Source organism: Phyllobates terribilis, unplaced genomic scaffold (assembly GCF_046119375.1).
Source record: "Phyllobates terribilis strain yellow unplaced genomic scaffold, ASM4611937v1 Scaffold_1__5_contigs__length_1240528914, whole genome shotgun sequence".
Lineage (NCBI taxonomy): Eukaryota > Metazoa > Chordata > Amphibia > Anura > Dendrobatidae > Phyllobates > Phyllobates terribilis.
In genome coordinates this window covers 1,150,203,262-1,150,224,151 of record NW_027362761.1, presented here as the reverse complement: position 1 = coordinate 1,150,224,151, position 20,890 = coordinate 1,150,203,262, and the positions used below count along the sequence as shown (strand labels likewise).

The 20,890-nt window shown below is 43.2% G+C and overlaps 1 protein-coding gene across 1 annotated transcript in view; it reads left to right on the top strand.

Moving 5' to 3' along the window:
• Positions 1 to 20,868, top strand: part of NSG1 (neuronal vesicle trafficking associated 1) — a 115,083-nt gene extending 94,215 nt beyond the window's left edge. The window contains exon 5 of the mRNA XM_073648406.1: positions 16,253 to 20,868. Coding sequence (XP_073504507.1) covers positions 16,253 to 16,453 — 201 coding nt within the window. The 3' untranslated portion in view covers positions 16,454 to 20,868. The remainder of the gene's footprint in view (positions 1 to 16,252) is intronic.
• The last annotated feature ends 22 nt before the right edge of the window (positions 20,869 to 20,890 follow it).

Below are 20,890 nucleotides of genomic sequence, written 5' to 3'. Positions count from 1 at the left end.
CTGCTCGGCTGCCCCCCCTCCGCCAGTCAGCCACTGATTAGAGCCTCGCGGCTGCTCGGCTGCCCCCCTCCGCCAGTCAGCCATTGATTAGAGCCTCGCGGCTGCTCGGCTGCCCCCCCTCCGCCGGTCAGCCACTGATTAGAGCCTCGCGGCTGCTCGGCTGCCCCCCCTCCGCCAGTCAGCCATTGATTAGAGCCTCGCGGCTGCTCGGCTGCCCCCCTCCGCCGGTCAGCCACTGATTAGAGCCTCGCGCTGCTCGGCTGCCCCCCTCCGCCAGTCAGCCACTGATTAGAGCCTCGCGGCTGCTCGGCTGCCCCCCTCCGCCAGTCAGCCACTGATTAGAGCCTCGCGCTGCTCGGCTGCCCCCCTCCGCCAGTCAGCCACTGATTAGAGCCTCGCGGCTGCTCGGCTGCCCCCCTCCGCCGGTCAGCCACTGATTAACTGCAGCAACATCTCTTCATTTTTCTCTAAATATTTTTGACTTCCGTTGTACAAATAATAATAATAAAAAAAAAATCCTGTGAAGTGGAAAGCTTTGAATCCAGAAATCTGAAGAAAGTCGCCTGGTAAAATATTCTGCTCACTGGCTGACAATTGTTGCCTCTTCGGTAATTAGATCCCAGGAGTTTAGTCGCGCTGCTACAGCAGACTGTGGTTTGCGGTTTGGAGATCATAGCTGAAGAGTGCAGAGATCACAGGCCGCCCTTCAGCGGGCGGAAGCCACCGCATTATATAAAAACATATCTATGTATTAGGAATTATAGCCCTGGACACGAGGGAAGGCAATGTAGGACAGATAACTAAAGTTTCACTACTGATCCCAGGTGCAACTACCACCTCTACACCCACAACCTGGGAAAAGAAATCTTTGTGCACAGGAAATCCTTCACAGTATAAAACCTTTATCGGGAATCTGTCAACATGTTTTTGCTATTTAAGAGCAGCATGATGTAGGGGCAGAAAGTTTGATTCCAGGGATATGTCACTTGCTGTAGTTTCAATACAATCAGTGTTTTATCAGCAGGAGATTATCACTACAGGATTAGGTGTCACGCGCCAGGCAGTCCAGCTACTCTGTATCCCCGCCCCCACAGGAAACTGACAATCAGGGGTGTGGGCGGGGTTATACAGAGCTCAGCATTCAGAGCAGTGCTACATCTACAGAAGAGAAAACAGGGTAAGTGATACATCGCTGGAATCAGGCTCTCTGCCCCTGCATCATGATGCTGTCAGTTTCCATAGCTAATTCCCATTAAAGCTGACCTGTTACAAAATTTCACAATACAAATTTAATATATTCAACAGGTTATCCAACACATATAAGGTCCTTAACAAAACACGAGAATATATCAGGATATGGAGGATAGCAAAGAATATTAAAATAAAACAAATTACTAAAGTGGCTAAGGCTTGAAAAGAAATTTTTATGCATTGGACAACCCCTATAATAGATAGATCTCTTAGCTTGATCTCCATTTTAATATCAGGATTATACCATTTTGACATGGATTTTCAAAATAAGTACACCAGTCTAATCAGGTCGAAGAGATCTATTTAAAAGAGGTTGTCAACTACTTTTTTTCTTGTTGACCCATCCTTAGGATAGGTCATCAATGTCTGATCAGCCGGGGTTCCCGCTGATCAGCTGTTCTCAATGTCGGCGGCCCCCGGCCAGAAGTTCTCACTTGCGGAGCTGCTCCGTCTTCTGATAGTGGCCACCACAGGGTACTGCACATCCACCTCCTATTGATTTGAATTGCATGTGTTGTACCCAGCCACGGCAACTACAAGACGACGGAGCAGCTCCGCAAGTGAGTACTTGTGGCTGGGGGCCACGGACATTGAGAACAGCTGATCAGCGGGAACCCCGGCTGATCAGACATTGATGACTTATCCTATGGATAGGTCATCAATGAAAAAGTAGTGGACAACCTCTAATAACTTTTGTGGTCTGTACTGTGAAATCTGCAGTAAAGGTCAGTTCAGTACCGCTTATCTCCGCTTAGACCAATAGTCAGGAAATACCCAAATTATTAATTCTTCACATGAGGACGATAGACTCAACACTATAACATTACTGAGTGCATATGGAGGGCTTGGGCTTTATCATAAAGATATATATATTAGAGATATGCTTTACAGCAGCCACATGCACCATAGAACACAATAGTCTAGAGATAGCCTTTTCACTTTTATGGGAGTTTTTCTGGGCATGCTCTGTGACCTGTGCAGAGGTCATTCTGCAGGGACTTGTAGAAGGCGAGCTGTGACCCTCAACTTTTGTGAATGTTGCATACTGCGTTACCAGTCTCCAGCCTTAAAGCATATCCGGTCTGAGATAATAACGAGATGACTGGCGAGATGTAATCTGTAGAGAACAAGAAGTGTCAATGTATTGTGAGGCTCGGTGAAAACTGCAATATTTCAGGATCATATGTACAATTCAGAAAACATCTTCTCCGTCTTGTTTTCCTTGACTACTATTGTACAGAAAACAGGATTCGTTTGGATCTAATTCTAAAACAAGAAAAAAAGAGGTGGCATTATTGTTGTATCCTGGTTTATAGAGGACCTATCATTTACGCGAAAAAAAATTGAAACGCCCAGCTGGACTGCAAGCAGAGATTTCACATACGGCGCTCCAGAGGAAACAAACGTGAATATCTCTGCAATGGGCATGTAGCCCAAAAAGGAAAAGAGCAACAGATATAGGGGAATTCAGAGATTTTTCCAAACTTAAAGGGATTTTCCCACAAACAAATGTAATTTTAAAGTTGATTTTAACCAATATATCTTGGTATAATAATAATTTCCACAATTGGATGTGTTTAAATAAAATGTTCCTGTGCTGAGATAATCTTATAAATGTGCCCCTGCTGTGTACTGTGTAATGGCTGTGTCTGACCGTGCAGGAACATGGTCTGATCACACTACAGCTCCTGGGCAGGGGAGGATGCAAAAGGGTATACAGACAGGACAGCAGGGGATCACAGATGATTCTTTTTGTGAGATAAAGCATTACACGGCCTGTTTTAAAAAATGTTTTACCTCAAAGTAATAAATATTTGTGATCCCCTGCTGTCCTGTCTGTATACACTTTTGCTTCCCCCCCTGCCCAGGAGCTGTGGTATGATCAGACGATGTTCCTGCACGGTCAGACACAGCCATTACACAGTACACAGCAGGGGCACATTGATAAGATTATCTCAGCACAGGAACATTTTATTTAAACACATCCAATTGTAAAACTTATTATTATTCCAAGATCTATTGATTAAAATCAACTTTGTTCATGGAACAATCCCTTTAATTTTTCTGAGTACGTGACAGGTCCTCCATAAAAACAAGAAGATATATGGGCCCCATATTGTCCAGACATCTCCTAATTATTTATGCACATGTATTATAAAGTGTAATGCTAGTCATCCTTATAATATTACAAATCTTCTATTTCCTTCCCAAAAGCATTGTCACCATAATATCATATACATTAGTTTAATTAATTAATTAAGCAAAATGACATTGTACTGAATGGCTGGAGGATGGGTCACATATCTGGATGTACATTGGCTCGGAAATGATCAGGGACACAGGCACTTATTGTACAGTAATAATTGATGAAGTGACTGTCATGTGGCAGAAGCGGCTGATATTTCCAGCATGCGTCCACCTTTAAATGTTTCTTAACACTCCAATCAATCAGCGTCAGCAGAGACGTCTTCACAGCGTGCGGCCCGATTAATCACATTTCTCATGGTAATGAAGCATATGGGTCCGGCTTGTTACCAGAGACATTCCAAGTAACTGATAAAGGTTGGTTTTACAGGACAAGCCAACAAAATATATACGACGCTGCTCATCAGTCTCCTGGACAAAGAGACCAGACCTCTAGAAATCAACTTCTGAGACCTGTTGACCGAGCGAATAGCAAATATTCCTGACAAATAGGCTGCTGCTTTTCCATCGTAAATGTATATTTATATATCTGACCGACTGCTGTAGTATTGGGGCTTTTTAATACTATTATTATGCTTTGCTTCTAGCGCCATCATATTCCACAGCGCTTTACAGACATTATCATCACTGTCCCCATTGGGGCTCACAATCTAGATTCCCTACATCAGTATGTCTTTGGAGTGTGGGAGGAAACCGGAGAACCCGGAGGAAACCCACGCAAACACAGGGAGAACATACAAACTCCTTGCAGATGTTGTCCTTGGTGGGATTTGAACCCAGGACCCCAGCGCTGCAAACCACTGACTCACTGAGCCACCGGGCTTTTAAGGTTCACCAACACGGACATGCCGGGACAGAGACCTTTCTTGGAGATAATTTTTTGTTTCCTCTTGTGCTGCACCAGTTCGCTTTATGTCGTTATTAGTGTTGAGCATTCCGATACTGAAATATCGGGTATCGGCCGATATTCGCGGTATCGGAATTCCGATACTTAATTCCGATACTTTTACAATATCGAATACCGGAATCGGAAGTTCCCATAATGCCTGCGCTCTGCCGTGTCTCTGAAGGATGACAAGCTGGATGGCAGCGCTCAGCTGCGATCCAGCCTGTCATCAGAATGCCATCCCAGCGTGGGAGAATTCTCCTGATTGTTTAAAAGCCGGCGGGCGGTAAAAAGCCGCCGGCTTTTAAACAATCACACAGCCCCATACTGCTTCCCCGCAGCCTCCCATCCCGATCGTAAGTTAGGACCGGGCGGGGAGTGCAGCACCAAGGAGCGGGGAGCGAAGGACCCGGGCGGGGAAGCCGGCAGTGAAAAGACTTCACCGCCGGCTTTCCCGTTCTGTGCTGCGCTTTCCCGCCGGTTATTTCAAATGAACAGCTGAGGTATCAGGTGATGCTGATCAGCTGTTCATTTGAAGTAGCCGCGGTGCCCTCGGAGGGTTCATGTGAGTTCATGCTTGACTGCATTGCATGAACTCACATGAACTTTCCCACGGTCGCACAGGTCAGCCTCACCTCCCAGACCCGTCATGATTGGTGTGTGTGGGTGTCTGTGCGATGTGTGCGGTGTCTGTGCGGGTGTGTGCGGTGTCTGTGCAATGTCTGCGGGTGTGCGCGGTGTCTGTGCAATGTCTGCGGGTGTGCGCGGTGTCTGTGCAATGTCTGCGGGTGTGCGCGGTGTCTGTGCAATGTCTGCGGGTGTGCGCGGTGTCTGCAATGTCTGCGGGTGTGCGCGGTGTCTGTGCAATGTCTGCGGGTGTGTGCGGTGTCTGTGCGATGTGTGCGGGGTGTCTGTGCGATGTGTGCGATGTCTGCGGGTGTGTGCGGTGTCTGTGCGGGTGTGTGCGGTGTCTGTGCGATGTCTGCGGGTGTGTGCGATGTCTGCGGTTTTGCGCGGTGTCTGTGCGATGTGTGCGGGTGTGTGCGGTGTCTGTGCGATGTCTGCGGGTGTCTGTGCGATGTGTGCGGGTGTGCGTGTGCAGGCAGACATAGGCCGATGTGACACTACTACTCCCATCGGCCTATGTCTGTCCCCCATCCACTCGTGCCAGCAGGATCAGCTCGATGGGAGCAGTAGTTCCCATCAGCCTGATCCTGCTATATAAATTGCCCTACTGTGCCCCAATAAATTTTAAATACATGTCATTGGTGGCCAGTGGTTGCCTGCAATAAATTAGTTCATACATTACCTGTCCCCGCCGATCGCCACCTAAAATAAAGTAAAAAATAAAAAACTACACCTATACTCACCTAGACACCTAATTCCCCGAAGCCATCGATCTCCTGTAATAAAATATAAAATAATAAACCACAACCTTATCCTTACCCCTCCGTAGTAGTCCACGAGTGTCCCACGATGATCTCCAGTTCAGAGCAGCCACATAGAATGTGACCGCTCTGAACCGCTGCCGCCGCTAGAATGACGGGGCCGTAAAGCAGCCCCGTCATTGCATAAGCGGGTTCACCGGAGTTCAGGCAGCGCTGCTCCGGTTAGCTGCTTTACGGCCCCGCTGTATCGTGAGAAATTCCCACGGTACAGCAGTGCCGTAAAGGAGGTCTCCGGAGCTGCGCTGACTAAATGCACTCCGGTGACCTCAGTCAGTGGCTCCCGCTGCCGGGAGCGGATGTGTTCCCGGCAGTGTGAGCTTACAGCAGCCATGCACAGCTGTCACCATCTCCAGATGTGACAGCTGTACATGGGAGATCAGCGCAGGAACGTGGACAGGTAACTATTTTTTTTTTTAAGTAAACTAAGAATTAAATAAAATGGTGTGTTTTATTTCAAATAAATTATTTTTTTCTGGGTGTAGTGTGTGTTTTTTCTTTTTAACACTTTGTAGGTTAGTAATGGGGGTGTCTTATAGACGCCCATCATTACTAACCTGGGCTTCATGGCAGCTGGCGCTGACATGAACTCCAACCCTATTACCCCCTGCCACCGCACCAGGGCAGCGTGGAAGAGCGAGGCTAAGTGCCAGAGTTGGCGCATCCTATGGATGCGCCATTTCTGGGGCGGCTGACGGCTGGTGTTTCTAGCCTGGGAGGGGGCCAATATTCATGGCACCCTTCCTGGGCTATTAATATCAGCCCCCAGCTGTCTGCCTAGCCTTTGCTAGCTATTAAAATAGGGGGGACCCCACGTCATTTTTTGGGGGGGTCCCCCATTTTAATAGCTAGTAAAGGCTAGGTATTCAGCTGGGGGCTGATATTAGTAGTCTGGGAAGCTCCGTGGGTATTACCCCCTTCCCAGGCTTCAAACATCTGCCACAGCTGTCTGCTTAACCTCCGCTAGAGACTAAAATTATGGGGGATCCCACGCCAATTTTTTTTTTAAATAAATCCTTTATTTTAACACTAAATGACATTTGAGGAGTTAATAAAGATGCAGTCCCTAAATTATTATTTATTTTTTAATTAATTTTTCCCAAGAATTTTGACGTGGGCTTTGCCATATTTTTGTATGCCAGCCAGGTACAGCATCCAGCTTCTATGAACGCGCCATTTTCCAGGGTGGCTGCGGACTGCAATTTGCAGCGGGTGGGGCCCAGAAAGCTTGGGCCTCCCTGCGCTGCGGATTCCAGCCCCCAGCTGCCTAGTTGTACCTGGCTGGACACAAAAATAGGGCGAAGCCCCACGTTTTTTTTTTTTGAATTATTTCATGAAATTCATGAAATAATAAAGAAAAAAAGGGCTTCCCTATATTGTTGTGTCCGGCCAGGTACAAATAGGCAGCTGGTGGTTGGGGGCAGCCCGTTCCTGCCTGCTGTACCTGGCTGGACACAAATATAATGCGAAGCCCCACATCAATTTTTTTTTAATTATTTCAGGAAATTCATGAAATAATTAAAAAAAAATTGATGTGGGTCTTCGCCCTATATTTGTGTCCAGTCAGGTACAGCAGGCAGGAACGGGCTGCGCCCAACCAACAGCTACCTATTTGTACCTGGCCGGATACAACAATATAGGGAAGCCCTTTTTTTCTTAATTATTTCATGAATTTCATGAAATAATTAAAAAAAAAAAATGCGTGGGGCTTCGCCCTATTTTTGTGTCCAGCCAGGTACAACTAGGCAGCTGGGGGCTGGAATCCGCAGCGCAGGGAGGCCCAAGCTTTCTGGGCCCCACCCTCTGCAAATTGCAGTCCGCAGCCGCCCCGGAAAATGGCGCGTTCATAGAACCGCCATCTTCTGGCGCTGTACCCAACTCATCCAGGGCCCTGGTGCGGTGGCTCACTGGGTAATAAAGGGGTTAAGGCCAGCTTGGCATTATCAGCTGGCCCTAAGCCCGAAATTCATGGGGTCACGCCAATATTAGACATGACCACCATGAATTTCTAGTAAAGTATTTAAAAAAAAACACAACACCCAGAATAAAGTCCTTTAATTGAAATAAAGACACAATTCTTTATTGTTCTAAATTAAACCATACTTACCGTCACGCCCATTCCAGCTGAAGCCAACGATCTCCTGCAATAAAAGTAAAATAATAAAGCAACCTCATCCTTACCTTTCCATGGTTCCCACGACAGCTTCAGCTCTGCTACATCGAGATGACAGGCTGGACCGCAGCAGAACGCTGCCATCCAGCCTGTCATCCCGCGGACACTGAGAAGCGCAGGAATGCTTCCGCTCCTCAGCGTCTCTCTGTGACGGCATCCAGATGAGCCGACAATGAACTCGGCTCACCTCATGCACGTCACTGACAGCGTGGGAGAATTCTCCTGCACTCAGCGCTTCAGCGTGAGAATTCTCCCACGCTGTCAGTGACGTGCATGAGGTGAGCTGAGTTCATTGGACATGACCTCACCTCATGCACGTCACTGACAGCGTGGGAAAATTCTCACGCTGAAGCGCTGAGTGCAGGAGAATTCTCCCACGCTGTCAGTGACGTGCATGAGGTGAGCCGAGTTCATTGTCGGCTCATCTGGATGCCGTCACAGAGAGACGCTGAGGAGCGGAAGCATTCCTGCGCTTCTCAGTGTCCGCGGGATGACAGGCTGGATGGCAGCGTTCTGCTGCGGTCCAGCCTGTCATCTCGATGTAGCAGAGCTGGAGCCATCGTGGGAACCATGGAAAGGTAAGGATGAGGTTGCTTTATTATTTTACTTTTATTGCAGGAGATCGTTGGCTTCAGCTGGAATGGGCGTGACGGTAAGTATGGTTTAATTTAGAACAATAAAGAATTGTGTCTTTATTTCAATTAAAGGACTTTATTCTGGGTGTTGTGTTTTCTTTTAACTTTGACTATGGGGTTAGTAATGGGGGTGTCTTATAGACGCCTCTCCATTACTAACCTGGGCTTGATGTCAGCTGGCATTATAAGCTGACATCAACCCCAGCCCTATTACCCCACTGCCACCTCTACAGGGCAGTGGGAAGAGCGAGGCTAAGTGCCAGAATTGGCGCATCCTATGGATGCGCCATTTCTGGGGCGGCTGACGGCTGGTGTTTCTAGCCTGGGAGGGGGCCAATATTCATGGCACCCTTCCTGGGCTATTAATATCAGCCCCCAGCTGTCTGCCTAGCCTTTGCTAGCTATTAAATTAGGGGGGACCCCACGTCATTTTTTTTTGAGGGGGGTCCCCCATTTTAATAGCTAGTAAAGGCTAGGTATTCAGCTGGGGGCTGATATTAGTAGCCTGGGAAGCTCCGTGGGTATTACCCCCTTCCCAGGCTTCAAACATCTGCCCCAGCCGTCTGCTTAACCTCCGCTAGAGACTAAAATTAAGGGGAACCCCACGCCAATTTTTTTTTAAATAAATCCTTTATTTTAACACTAAATGACAAGTACAGTAATCAACACTGTCACTGTACTTCATATATATGTGACTGACATGTTTCTATCTATCTAATCTATGTATGATTCTCTATTCCTTCTATTCTAAATTGTCGGGTACCGCTGCTGAATTGCCGGCCGGCTTTCTTAAAGAGACGGTGCATGAAAACACTATTATTTTTTTAAATAAATCCTTTACACTAAATGACAAGTACAGTAATCAACACTGTCACTGTACTTCATATATATGTGACTGACATGTTTCTATCTATCTAATCTATGTGTGAAGCTCTATTCTTTCTGTTGTAAATTGTCGGGGACCGGTGTATGCGCTGATGAATTGCCGGCTTTTCGCATAATACATTCTACATTATTCTTAGTTGTTTTACTTCATGTAGAATTAACCTACAAGGAAAGAAAGGGTTTATTTTCATTCCGATATTAGTGTCCCATTGACTTGCATTGGTTTCCGGTATCGGAATCGGCGATATCCGATACTTTTTGAGTATCGGTCCGATCCAATCCGATACATTTCCTGATATCGGAAGGTATCGCTCAACACTAGTCGTTATTAATATCCCTTAAAAGGCTACAGACATAGAAAAAATTATTTATATATGCAGTATATTAGTGATTACTTTTAGTTAAAATTCCACTAAGTTTTAGTCTGCATCATTCATTCCTTCAGCCATATAAAACATCCTGATATGCAGTTTGCAGTCTGGACCAAGTTTAAAAGAACGGCTGTCAGCAAAAAACAAAACAGTATTTACATTTTTTAAACTTACCGTATGTGTCTGTGTAATTGGAAGTGCGGCTGCAGGGAGAAACAATGTTATATTCTTCCTGCAGCTAATTGGAAGTGCGGCTGCTGGGAGAAACAATGTTATATTCTCCCTGCAGCTACTTCATTCCAGTCATTGTGGTGGAACATTTCTCACAAATCTCTCTGGCAGAATTAAAAGACAATAACTAGAGATTAGCAAACCCGAACAGTAAAGTTCAAGGTGCGTACCAGTGCTGAACTCCAAACATGGACTTCTCCTGGAGGTCCATTTTACAGTTTGGGGAAGAGAAAGAGAAACAGAGATTTTCCAGCTCCAAAGTTCAGGTCTCCATTGTTTTCTATGGCGTATGGGTTCAAGTTCAAGTTCTGGTGCAGTTCTGGTACCCGAACTGAACTTTGGGCTAAAGTTCGGTCAAACCCATCGAGCCCGAACTTCCATGGGTGCGCTCATCCCTAACAAGAACAGATTTATTCAGATTGCCTGCCTAATTAAGCCTGGTTCACACACCGATGATTTTTGTGCATTCTCCATGGGCTTCACTGCTGCACTGAACAGAGCATAAAATGGAGGAGAAAATTGTCATGCTGCAAATGTTTATATTTGCACCACTGGTTAATTTCCATTTTTGTTAACACCTTAGCCAAAATCTGCAGCTTTTCTGTCTGTTTCTTTTAGACTTATTTTTTTTGCATGTTTTCTGGATGTGAGGCATCAAATGCCGATCTAGTGAAAAAAAAATAACAAAATGTGGAGTTCCTAAAATTGTCACTTCTCATAATGGTGGAAACTGGTTAGAGTGGAAGTGAACATGCAATAATGGATATTATGGGTAATGTGTCCACCTACAGATGCAGCTACGTAAGTTGTATCTGACATTTTTAATCACATGTGATGCAGTAAGTGGCGAGTTAACGTTTGCTACATCCATAACAGTAAATCCCAACAATGCAGAAACTGCACAAAGAAGTGCAATGAAAACGATATCCCAAATAAACATATCAATGTTAAAGGGGTTGTCCGGTACTTAAAAAAAAAAGCCAGTGTGTTTTAATGATAAATAGAAGCTTATTTCTAATTACCTAGCGCTGCTGATACTGCCTGTGAGCGGCGCTATCACTGGCCGCTCTCAGGCAGCACATGACCCCCCGCTGATGTCACGACAAGTGAGGCATGACTCCGCTCTGGGGTCCCCGCAGTGGCTGCTGGATTGTGGGTGGGGTTACCCCCCACGTCGCACCCAGCATCCACTGCGCGCTTTCCCAGTGAATGAGGACAGGGAGAGTGTGAGGTGGATGCCAGGTGTGACGCAGGGGAATAACCCCGCCCACAACCCAGCAGCCACCAGTGGAACGCGGAAGAGGGACCCCCGGCTGCCTGTGAGCGGCCACCGATACTGCCTGTGAGTGGCGCTATCAGCAGTGCAAGGTAATTAGAAAGAAGCTTCTATTTATCATTAAAACACACGGGCATTTTTTTTTAAAAGTACCGGACAAACCCTTTAATAAAAAAACAAGGTCACTCATAAAAGTGGAACATTACTTAAGGCCAGAAAAGTAGTAACTGCGTTGTCAGACTCACAATAAGACAGCTGAATAAATGAGTAGTGCGTAAAGTAACAGCAACTCTGTTACATTGTATTACATTATATTATTGATGTTGATATTTAACAAAGTAAGAAGAAACAATGAATACTAAAATAACTAATACCACATACTCAGCTGTGTAATTGTGTAATGACCGCGTGTCCCTCTGTCCCAAAGAGCGTTTTACACTTTGTCAGGAGGCTATGTAATGAATTATAGAATCATAGAATGGTAGAGTTGGAAGGGACCTCCTGGGTCATCATGTCCAACCCCCTCGGCAATGCAGGATTCACTAAATCATCTCAGACAGATGTCTGTCCAGCCTCTGTTTGAAGACGTCCATTGAAGGAGAACTCACCACCTCTCGTGGCAGCCTGTTCCACTCATTGATCACCCTAACTGTCAAAAAGTTTTTTCTAATATCTAATCTGTGTCTCCTCCCATTCAGTTTCATCCCATTGCTTCTAGTCTTTCCTTGTGCAAATGAGAATAAAGATGATCCTTCTACAATGTGACAGCCCTTCAGATATTTGTAGACAGCTATTAAGTCTCCTCTCAGTCTTCTTTTTTGCAAGCTAAACATTCCTAAATCCTGTAACCGTTCCTCATAGGACATGGTTTGCAGACCGGTCACCATTCTGGTCGCTCTTCTCTGAACTTGCTCCAGTTTGTCAATGTCTTTTTTAAAATGTGGTGCCCAAAACTGTACACAGTATTCCAGATGAGGTCTGACCAAAGAGGAGTAAAGACCGATAATGACTTCACGTGATCTAGACTCTATGCTTCTGTTAATACATCCCAGAATTGTATTTGTCTTTTTTGCTGCTGCATCACACTGTTGACTCATGTACAGTCTATGAGCTATTAGTATACCTAAGTGCTTTTCACCTCTGTCCCAAAGAGCGTTTTACACTTTGTCAGGAGGCTATGTAATGACCGTGTGTCCCTCTGTCCCAAAGAGCGTTTTACACTTTGTCAGGAGGCTATGTAATGACCGCGTGTCCCTCCGAACCAAAGAGCGTTTTACACTTTGTCAAGAGGCTATGTAATGACCGCGTGTCCCTCTGTCCCAAAGAGCGTTTTACACTTTGTCAGGAGGCTATGTAATGACCATGTGTCCCTCTGTCCCAAAGAGCGTTTTACACTTTGTCAGGAGGTTATGTAATGAACGTGTGTCCCTCTGTCCAAAACAGCTTTTCACACATTGTCAAGAGGTTATGTAATGAAGGTGTGTCCCTCTGTCCCAAAAAGAGTTTTGCACTTTGTCAGGAGGCTATGTATTCCCTGTATGTGTCCCTTCTCTCAACACGTGTTTCGCACTTTATCACGCCTCCTGAAAAGAAGTGTGAAACCCGGCTGTTACACAGACTCATAACAAAGTGCAAAACACTTGTAGGGGCTGAAGGACGCATGGCCATTACACAGCTGAGTATGTGTTATTAGTTTTTCAAGCATTTATGGTTTCTTCTAACATGGTTGAATGCTACTATCAATAATATGTAATACTGTGTAATGGAGCTGCTGTTACTTCATGCATTATTTATTCAGCTGTCTTATTGTGATTGACGTAGCGCAGTTACTACTTTTCTGGCCTTAAAGAGGATCTTTCACCAAATATTTCATATTGAACTTGACATACAATGTAATAGTGGCTGCAGAATGGAATAAAACTTTGTTTTTTCTTTTGTTTGATTGATTATATCTCTTTCCCAACGGAGAGGCAAAATTAAAAAAAAAACAAAGTACACGCACCTAAATAGTTAATATCCGAAACAGAGAGGCAAAATTAAAAAATAACAAGAAAGTTTTACTCCGCTCTGCAGCCACAATTACATTGCGTGTCCAGTTCAACAATTTGGTGAAAGGTCCTTTAAGCAGTGACCCACTTTTATGAGGGACCTTGTTATTTTAGATTACTAATACAGATTGATATTTTTTATATGGGATATTGTTTTATTGTTCTTTGTGCACTGTTGGGGGTTTTACTGTTAAAGGGAATCTGTCAGTATGTTCGTCCCTCCTAAGCAGTCTACGGACATGCAAGTTATAGAAAGCTGAATAAAATGATACCTTGATATCTGTGATCCAATGCCAATTTCCAGAGAAATCCACATTTTTTTAAATACGTAAATGAGCTGTTAAGATCTATGGGCCGGACATAGATCTTCCCGAGAATCTTCTTCTAGAGTTTATTTTAAATGAAAGGGGTATTACCAGTGTGAGACATATAGGTCAGGAGAGCAGAGTCAGTCATTACATGTCTCACACTGGTAACGCCTCCTTTTGCTCTGGACGCAGATTCTCGGGAAGATCTATGTCTGGCCCATAGATCTTGACAGCTCATTTACATATTAAGAAAAACATGGATTTCTTTGGAATTAGACATCGAATCACAGATATCAAGATATCATTTTATTCAGCTTCATATGACCTACCTGCCCATATAGACGACTTAGGAGGGTTGATCCTACTGAGATGCCCTTTACTGATATATAGAGTGCAATTCCAGTTACTACTAGGGGTTTGTTCCTGTGTATTATTAATCTATAACTGAGATATCACCTAAAGTGTTTGGTAGCTCCAGTCCGCCACTATTTTGTATTTCCTTATCTTTTAACATATATTCATCATATCTGAACCTTCAAAGTCTATAGGTGTTAACATGTGATGTGATTTTTTTACCATCATAGCACCCAAAGATCTTAGGAGATAATTAGCTGGTGACTGGAAGGTCACTAGATAACTATCTCCAGAGAGACTCTGCACTATAAATGCCAGCAAGCACTGCAGCATAAAGCCGTGATCACTAATGATTACTCTTTATCATATATAGTTGTAGCAGATTACATGCTTAGTCCATTGTATGCATATCGGACTCCAACAACTCTCCTGAGCAGACACCAAAGCGTTACATGGCAGCCTCTTCATGTAGGAAACTAATTAGTTCAGATATTTTAGGTTCATGTCAGAACGTTCTGTACTAATTAAAATTATTTTTAAAATACAAGGTTAACTATGTGCGAGACTCCCAAGACCCCGTACTACCAGCGCAACAGCAAATTATTGCATTTCTTTTGTTATCATTGTACAGATCAATAAACTTGAAATCTAATTTAATGCTTCCAATTAAAAACCTACAAACTTTATACATAGCCATATTTTTCTTTATAAAGCAAGTAAGCAAAGAAAAAGCAAAAGACGGTCACTAATGGTCCTCGTAAGTGACACGGTTTTAAAAAGTATTAATAAAGTCACATGGAAAATCTATTGAAATTGCTTATTAAAAAAGGAACATGTCAGTCAATTCATGCTGCCCAAACCAGGGGTAGCTCGAATCAGAGACTGGCTGCACAATTGCTGTTTCCTTCCAGCGTTTCAGAGAAAACATAGGTTGAAGATCCGACTGAGGACTATAGGGAGGGATGAGACTAGTCCGGGGCTGACTTCAAGAGGTTGTCCACTTCTTTTACATTGATGTCTATCCTTAGAATAGGTTATCAATGTCTGATCGACTGGGGTCTGACACCCGGCACCCCCAACGATCAGCTGTTATCGTTGGCGGTGGCTAGAAGTACTTACTTGCGGAGCTGGCGGTCTACTTGTAGTGGCCGAGGCTTAGTACTACACATCCTCTCCTATTCTAATCAATAGGAGGAGGATGTGCAGTACTCTGCGGCAGTCACTACAAGTAAGCAGTCCTGGGCCGGTGGCCGCCGCCGATAACAGCTGACCGGCGGGGGTGCCGGGTTTCGGGCCACACTTCGATCGCGTATACTGTATAGCCTTGCCATGTTTTAGGCATTATTTACATGGCTATTAGTGATGAGCAAGAGTGCTCGCCATTCGCTCAAGCATCGGTGTGCTTGGGTATTCGAGTATCGTGGGTGCTCGAGTCCCCGCCCCGCATGTTTCACGGCTGTTAGCCAATAAACACACGGGGATTGCCTACCATACATGGTAATGCCGAACCATGTGGCGCGGGGACTCGAGCATGGCGCTCGAGTACCCGCGATACTAAATGAGCACCCCGATGCTTGAGCAAGTGACGAGCACGCTCGCTCATCGCTAATGGCTATGTTACACATGGATAAGACACGAATGACGTCTGTGTGCAGTCTGATGGAAACATGGACCACTTTTTTAGAATTCACGAGTTTGGTCCACAAAGTAAAAAGTTTTGGAAAGAGCCATAGAACATAATCCCCGTGTGGACATGAGTAGGTTAATAGAAAATAGCAGTAGGTTAAATCAAACGATATTAGGCACTCATGTAATACACATTACAACGATGAATTTCAGTGTTACATTTTATAAAGAAAGCAACGCAATAAAAATAAATATTATCCATCGCAAAATATAGTAGTTCTTGAAGGCAAAGAATGGGTGTAAAGGCTAGTCTCGAAAACTCAATTAACCAAAAAGCTGTCAAAATGTTCCTCATTCACATAATGCAATTGATTTCTATTGCTTATTGAGTTCTAGCTGAAGGATGTCCCAAACAAACTCAAAGCCCTTCAAATTTTCTCAAAACAGAAAAAAAAAGTAGTAGGACTTGAAGCCAAACCCTTGATATATCAACTGAATGAGGCATGTATTGAGGTAGTCCTGCAGACCACTGATTATTCTCTCGTTGTCTACTTGCAGAACAATCGATGTATCCCCGCGGCTCTTGACAATTACTACACTGAACAGGACACCAGCGCTCAAGGGAAGTTCTACACAGTCATAAATCACTACAACCTGGCCAAGCAAACCATCACACGCTCCGTATCCCCATGGATGACTGTTCTGTCGGAAGAAAAGCTGTCCGAGCAAGAGACAGAAGCCTCCCAGAAGTCGGCTTAGCTGCGCCCGTCCAGCTCAAAATTAAGAGAACTCGAAAGGAACTTTGAAAGAAAAAAAAGAAAAACCCACAAAAACATCTAATTAACTGCTCTGCCTTCATGGCAACCAAGTGGTTAAGATTCATTTAGAAATTACTTGTATTTATGTTTAAGCAAAGCACGCTTCTGTATACTGGTATTGCTGGGCATACATAACTGTACAGATCATAACTGGATATACACCAACAGCGACTCCGACATAGACAAGCGAGTAACTTCATAACAGGGAAGCTTGCTGAATGTTTTTTCTAATTTCTTTTTTTTATGGTGGTTTGAACTGATGATGATGACGTATCAGTTTGTAGGATAGTTCGTTGCAACATAATGAAAAGTAACATTTTTTTTAGAGGTTTAGATAAAAAAAAAAAAAATGACCAACTATTGTTACCAATATGAACATAGTAAATGAGTCTAGGTCAAAGTAGACTTCGTAAGACCATCTCTATTTTGCCTTCTCAGTCAAGGGTGACTTCGTAAGACCATTTAAACTGTGTTCAGGTCTTTGTTGTTTGATAAGAAAATCCTAATAAGTGTCTAAATTGCCCAAATTAATCTACACCAACTAAGCCTAGGTCAAGATTAACTAGGGAAGACCATCCCAACTGCTTCTATGTCAAGATTGACAAGGTGAGACCATTTCAATTGTTTTGAGGTCTTGAATCTCGGCTAAGGTTGACAGGATACGATCATAAAACCATACTAGTCATGTATAGGTCTAGGTTGACAGGATCTGACCATAACAAACATGTCAAGATAACTAGATCATACCAATTGTGTCAAGGTCGAGATTAGATAGTCAACAATTGCTATGGTAAAATCTATCTGGTTGGTTTCTTTAGAAAATAACTCAACTTCCATTTTTTTTTTTTTATTTGGTCCAGCATGGAAAGTTATGAAGCTTTGTAAATCACTTTATTAGGTCTTATTTGGTTTCAGCCCTTTAATTATTTGCACGTTAAGTGGCTTCCAAACCTTGTTTTTCCTCCAGTATATTTCCCTGCCTTCAGCTCCATTGATATCAGAATGTTATAATCTGGAGTACAGATGATGGCACTAAAAAGGAGCAGAACTTGTTTCCTTCTCTTTGTGTTGTGCTCATCAGAACAATCTCCTGCAGCAGCTTATCACCAGAAACAGTGAGACACAGGTACTGATTGGAGATGAGCGAACCCGAACTGATAAGTTCAGCGTTTGTACTGGACACTTGGTGCCCAATGCAAAATACCGAACACAGACTTCTCCCAGAAGTCCGCTTTAATGTTCGGAGTTCCGGGGGAAGTCCGCTTTAATGTTCGGAGTTCCGGGGGAAGTCCGCTTTAATGTTCGGAGTTCCGTGGGAAGTCCGCTTTAATGTTCGGAGTTCCGTGGGAAGTCTGCTTTAATGTTCGGAGTTCCAGGGGAAGTCCGCTTTAATGTTCGACGTTCCGTGCGAAGTCCTTTTTGATGTTCGGAGTTCCGTGGGAAGTCCGCTTTAATGTTCGGAGTTCTGGGGGAAGTCCGTTCAATAGAGAGAATTTTCCAGTTCCAAAGTTCATGTCTCCATTATTTTTAAAGGAATTCGGGTTCTGGTTCAAATTCGGGTACTGTTCTGGTATCCAAACCGAACCGTGCTGATCCTTTACCTTTCACCTGTATTCCAAATGAGCACGTTCCGTTAGCAATGCAGATGAAGGCAGGGAAAATCAGGGATTTTGAAGCCACTTAGACACATTTTTTTTTTTTTTTTACAGGAATGAAGACAAATCCCCTAATAAAATGACTTCTAAAAGTTTTATAACTTTCCATTTTTTACAAAAAATTTTATACACGATCTATAAAAAAAAATAAGTTTACTCTTCAAAGTAGAACTTACTTCTGCCACTCTCCTCCCAATAACGCAATACATTTTTGGAAAACATAAACAGATATTTTTCTACATCATATTTTCATTTTTGGTGTAGAAGTCAATTTCTCTTACATCTCAATAAGGACTTATAAACTAGAAATGAATCCGCCTTATCATTTTCGGCGTTAGGTCACTTCGCATTTCTATTGGTGACTTTAAAGAATTTCCTTTTTCCTAAAGCAAGATCTGAAAGAAAAAAATAAAATAAAATAAATTTTTTTTTTTTTTTTTTTGGAAAATAGCTTGGTTCTGATATTGAACTAGCGGCTTTAAAGGGTTTCATCATTTCGAGCGATTTTTTTTTTTACATTTTTTTCCACTTTTTCCAAGAGACAGATAGATGCCGTGATGAGAGGCTACGACTGAAGTGGTTTACACCAGTCAGTGTAATATTTCCCACAGGAGGATGATAATGTTTTGCATTTGCAATAAGAATACACAAATGCATATTTGGAATGTGAAACTCTCGATATTTTTGGATGTTTTTTATGTTTGAGTTCCGTGAAGTAGCAGGAAATTTCTTATGTCAGTGGTGGTTGTAATTCTAGATGATATAAGCTGTGTTACTGGTTATGGTCTCAGTAAATTATTCTAATGATCACTAAGAGTTTTGAGAATTGGTGTGTGGATGAACAGCCTAAAACAATTGATATATATATATATATTTATTTCTTTTTAACTTCCTGCATTGGCTTTTGTGAATGAAACAAAAAAAAAAAAGAAACCTACTACATTCATCATTGCCAAAATAAAAAGGGAAAAAAAAAACTTTAGTTTTAATTTAGGTCTCTATTATGTTCTGGCATAAAGTCCAATTTTAAGCAAATAAAATGAATGTTAACCTATTAACGCAATTTTTTTTTAGGCCCATTCTTCTGTGCAGAAAAAAATTGTAATATTTTAATAAGGTTCAGGGCTCCATTTTGATAAAAAAAAAAAAAAAACTAAAACAAACCTCAATTCACCTGCATTAGCCATACAGTCAAATTATTATATTCTTGCTGTCCGCAGTCACCACTAGGGGGAGCTCACTGTACACTGTATAAATAGTATGCCATAAGCTCCCCCTAGTGGTGGCCGCAGACATCAAGAATTTTTTTTTTATTTGACTCTATGGAGCTTTAAACAATATAAATGTATAATAAAAAGAAAAACTTAAAACACAGATGTTTGGATCGATTTTGATTGAAAAAAAGAAAAATGGTGTTGAAGGATGGACATTCATTTTAAATCCTCAAGTTTAAATAAAACACATGGAATTTTAAAGTAAACTAGTTTATTTTGCTATTTTTACAAAGGCCAATCTACAATACAGTTTAACCCAGGACTAGATTTTTCTGTCATGGTTTTTCAACTACCCTATATGTATATTGCACCTCTTAAAGGGAATATATCAGCAGGTTTTTGCTATGTAATATGAGAGCAGCATGATGTAGGAGCAGAGACCCTGATTCCAGGGATGTGCCAGTTACCAGGCTGTGTCCTGTTGTTTCAATAAAATCAGTGTTTTATCAGCAGGAGATTATCACTGGAAGACTGTGTGTCTCGTGCCTCCCTAGTCCAACCGTACCCCCACCAGCTTTCTGTCAATATACAGTGTACACATAAAGCTGCCAATCAGTGGTGTGGGCGGGGTTATACACAGAAAGCTGCCAGTGGTGTGGGCGGGGTTATACACAGAAAGCTGCCAATCAGTGGCGTGGTTATACACAGCAGCCAATCAGTGGCGTGGGTGGGGTTATACACAGAAAGCTAACAAGTGGTGTGGGCGGAATTATACACAGAAATCTGCCAATCACTGGTGTGGGCGGAGTTATACACTGAAAGTTGCCAATCAGTGGAGTGGGTGGGGTTATACACAGAAAGCAGCCAATCAGTGGTGTGGGTGAGGTTATACACACAAAACCGCCAATCAGTGGAGTGGGTGGGGCTATACACAGAAAGCAGCCAGAGGTATGGGCGGGGTTATACAGGGCCCAGCATTCTGAGCTCTGCCAGATCTGCAGCAAAGAAAACGGTGATTGTATCACAACCGCTGACTCCAGTAAACCAAGTGATACATCGCTGGAATCAGGGTTTTTGCCTCTACATCATATTGCTCCTAGATTACACAGCAAAAACTTGCTGACAGATTCCCTTTAAAAGACCAGCATTGCTTACTTCACTTTTCAGTCGTTGTCTGAAAGAGGATTCATTGGTGCGAGCTGAAAAACACAAACAAAAACATGTTTTTAAGACGTTGTCCAGGATTAGAAAAAAATAAAGGATCTGCTTATTTTTTGTGCCAGAAATAATGCTACTCTTGTCCCAGGGCTGCGTCTGGTATTGTAATATTTATTTGTACAGGGATGAGCTGCAATTCCATCAACAGCCTATGATTTTGGAGTGGCGCTGTGTCTTGAAAAAAACAAACAAATCTCATTTAAAAGTTTATGTATTTTGCTGTTATAGCAGAGAGTATATTGATTTTTTTTTTTTTTTTTTTTACAAAATACATCACTACCAAACCTACAA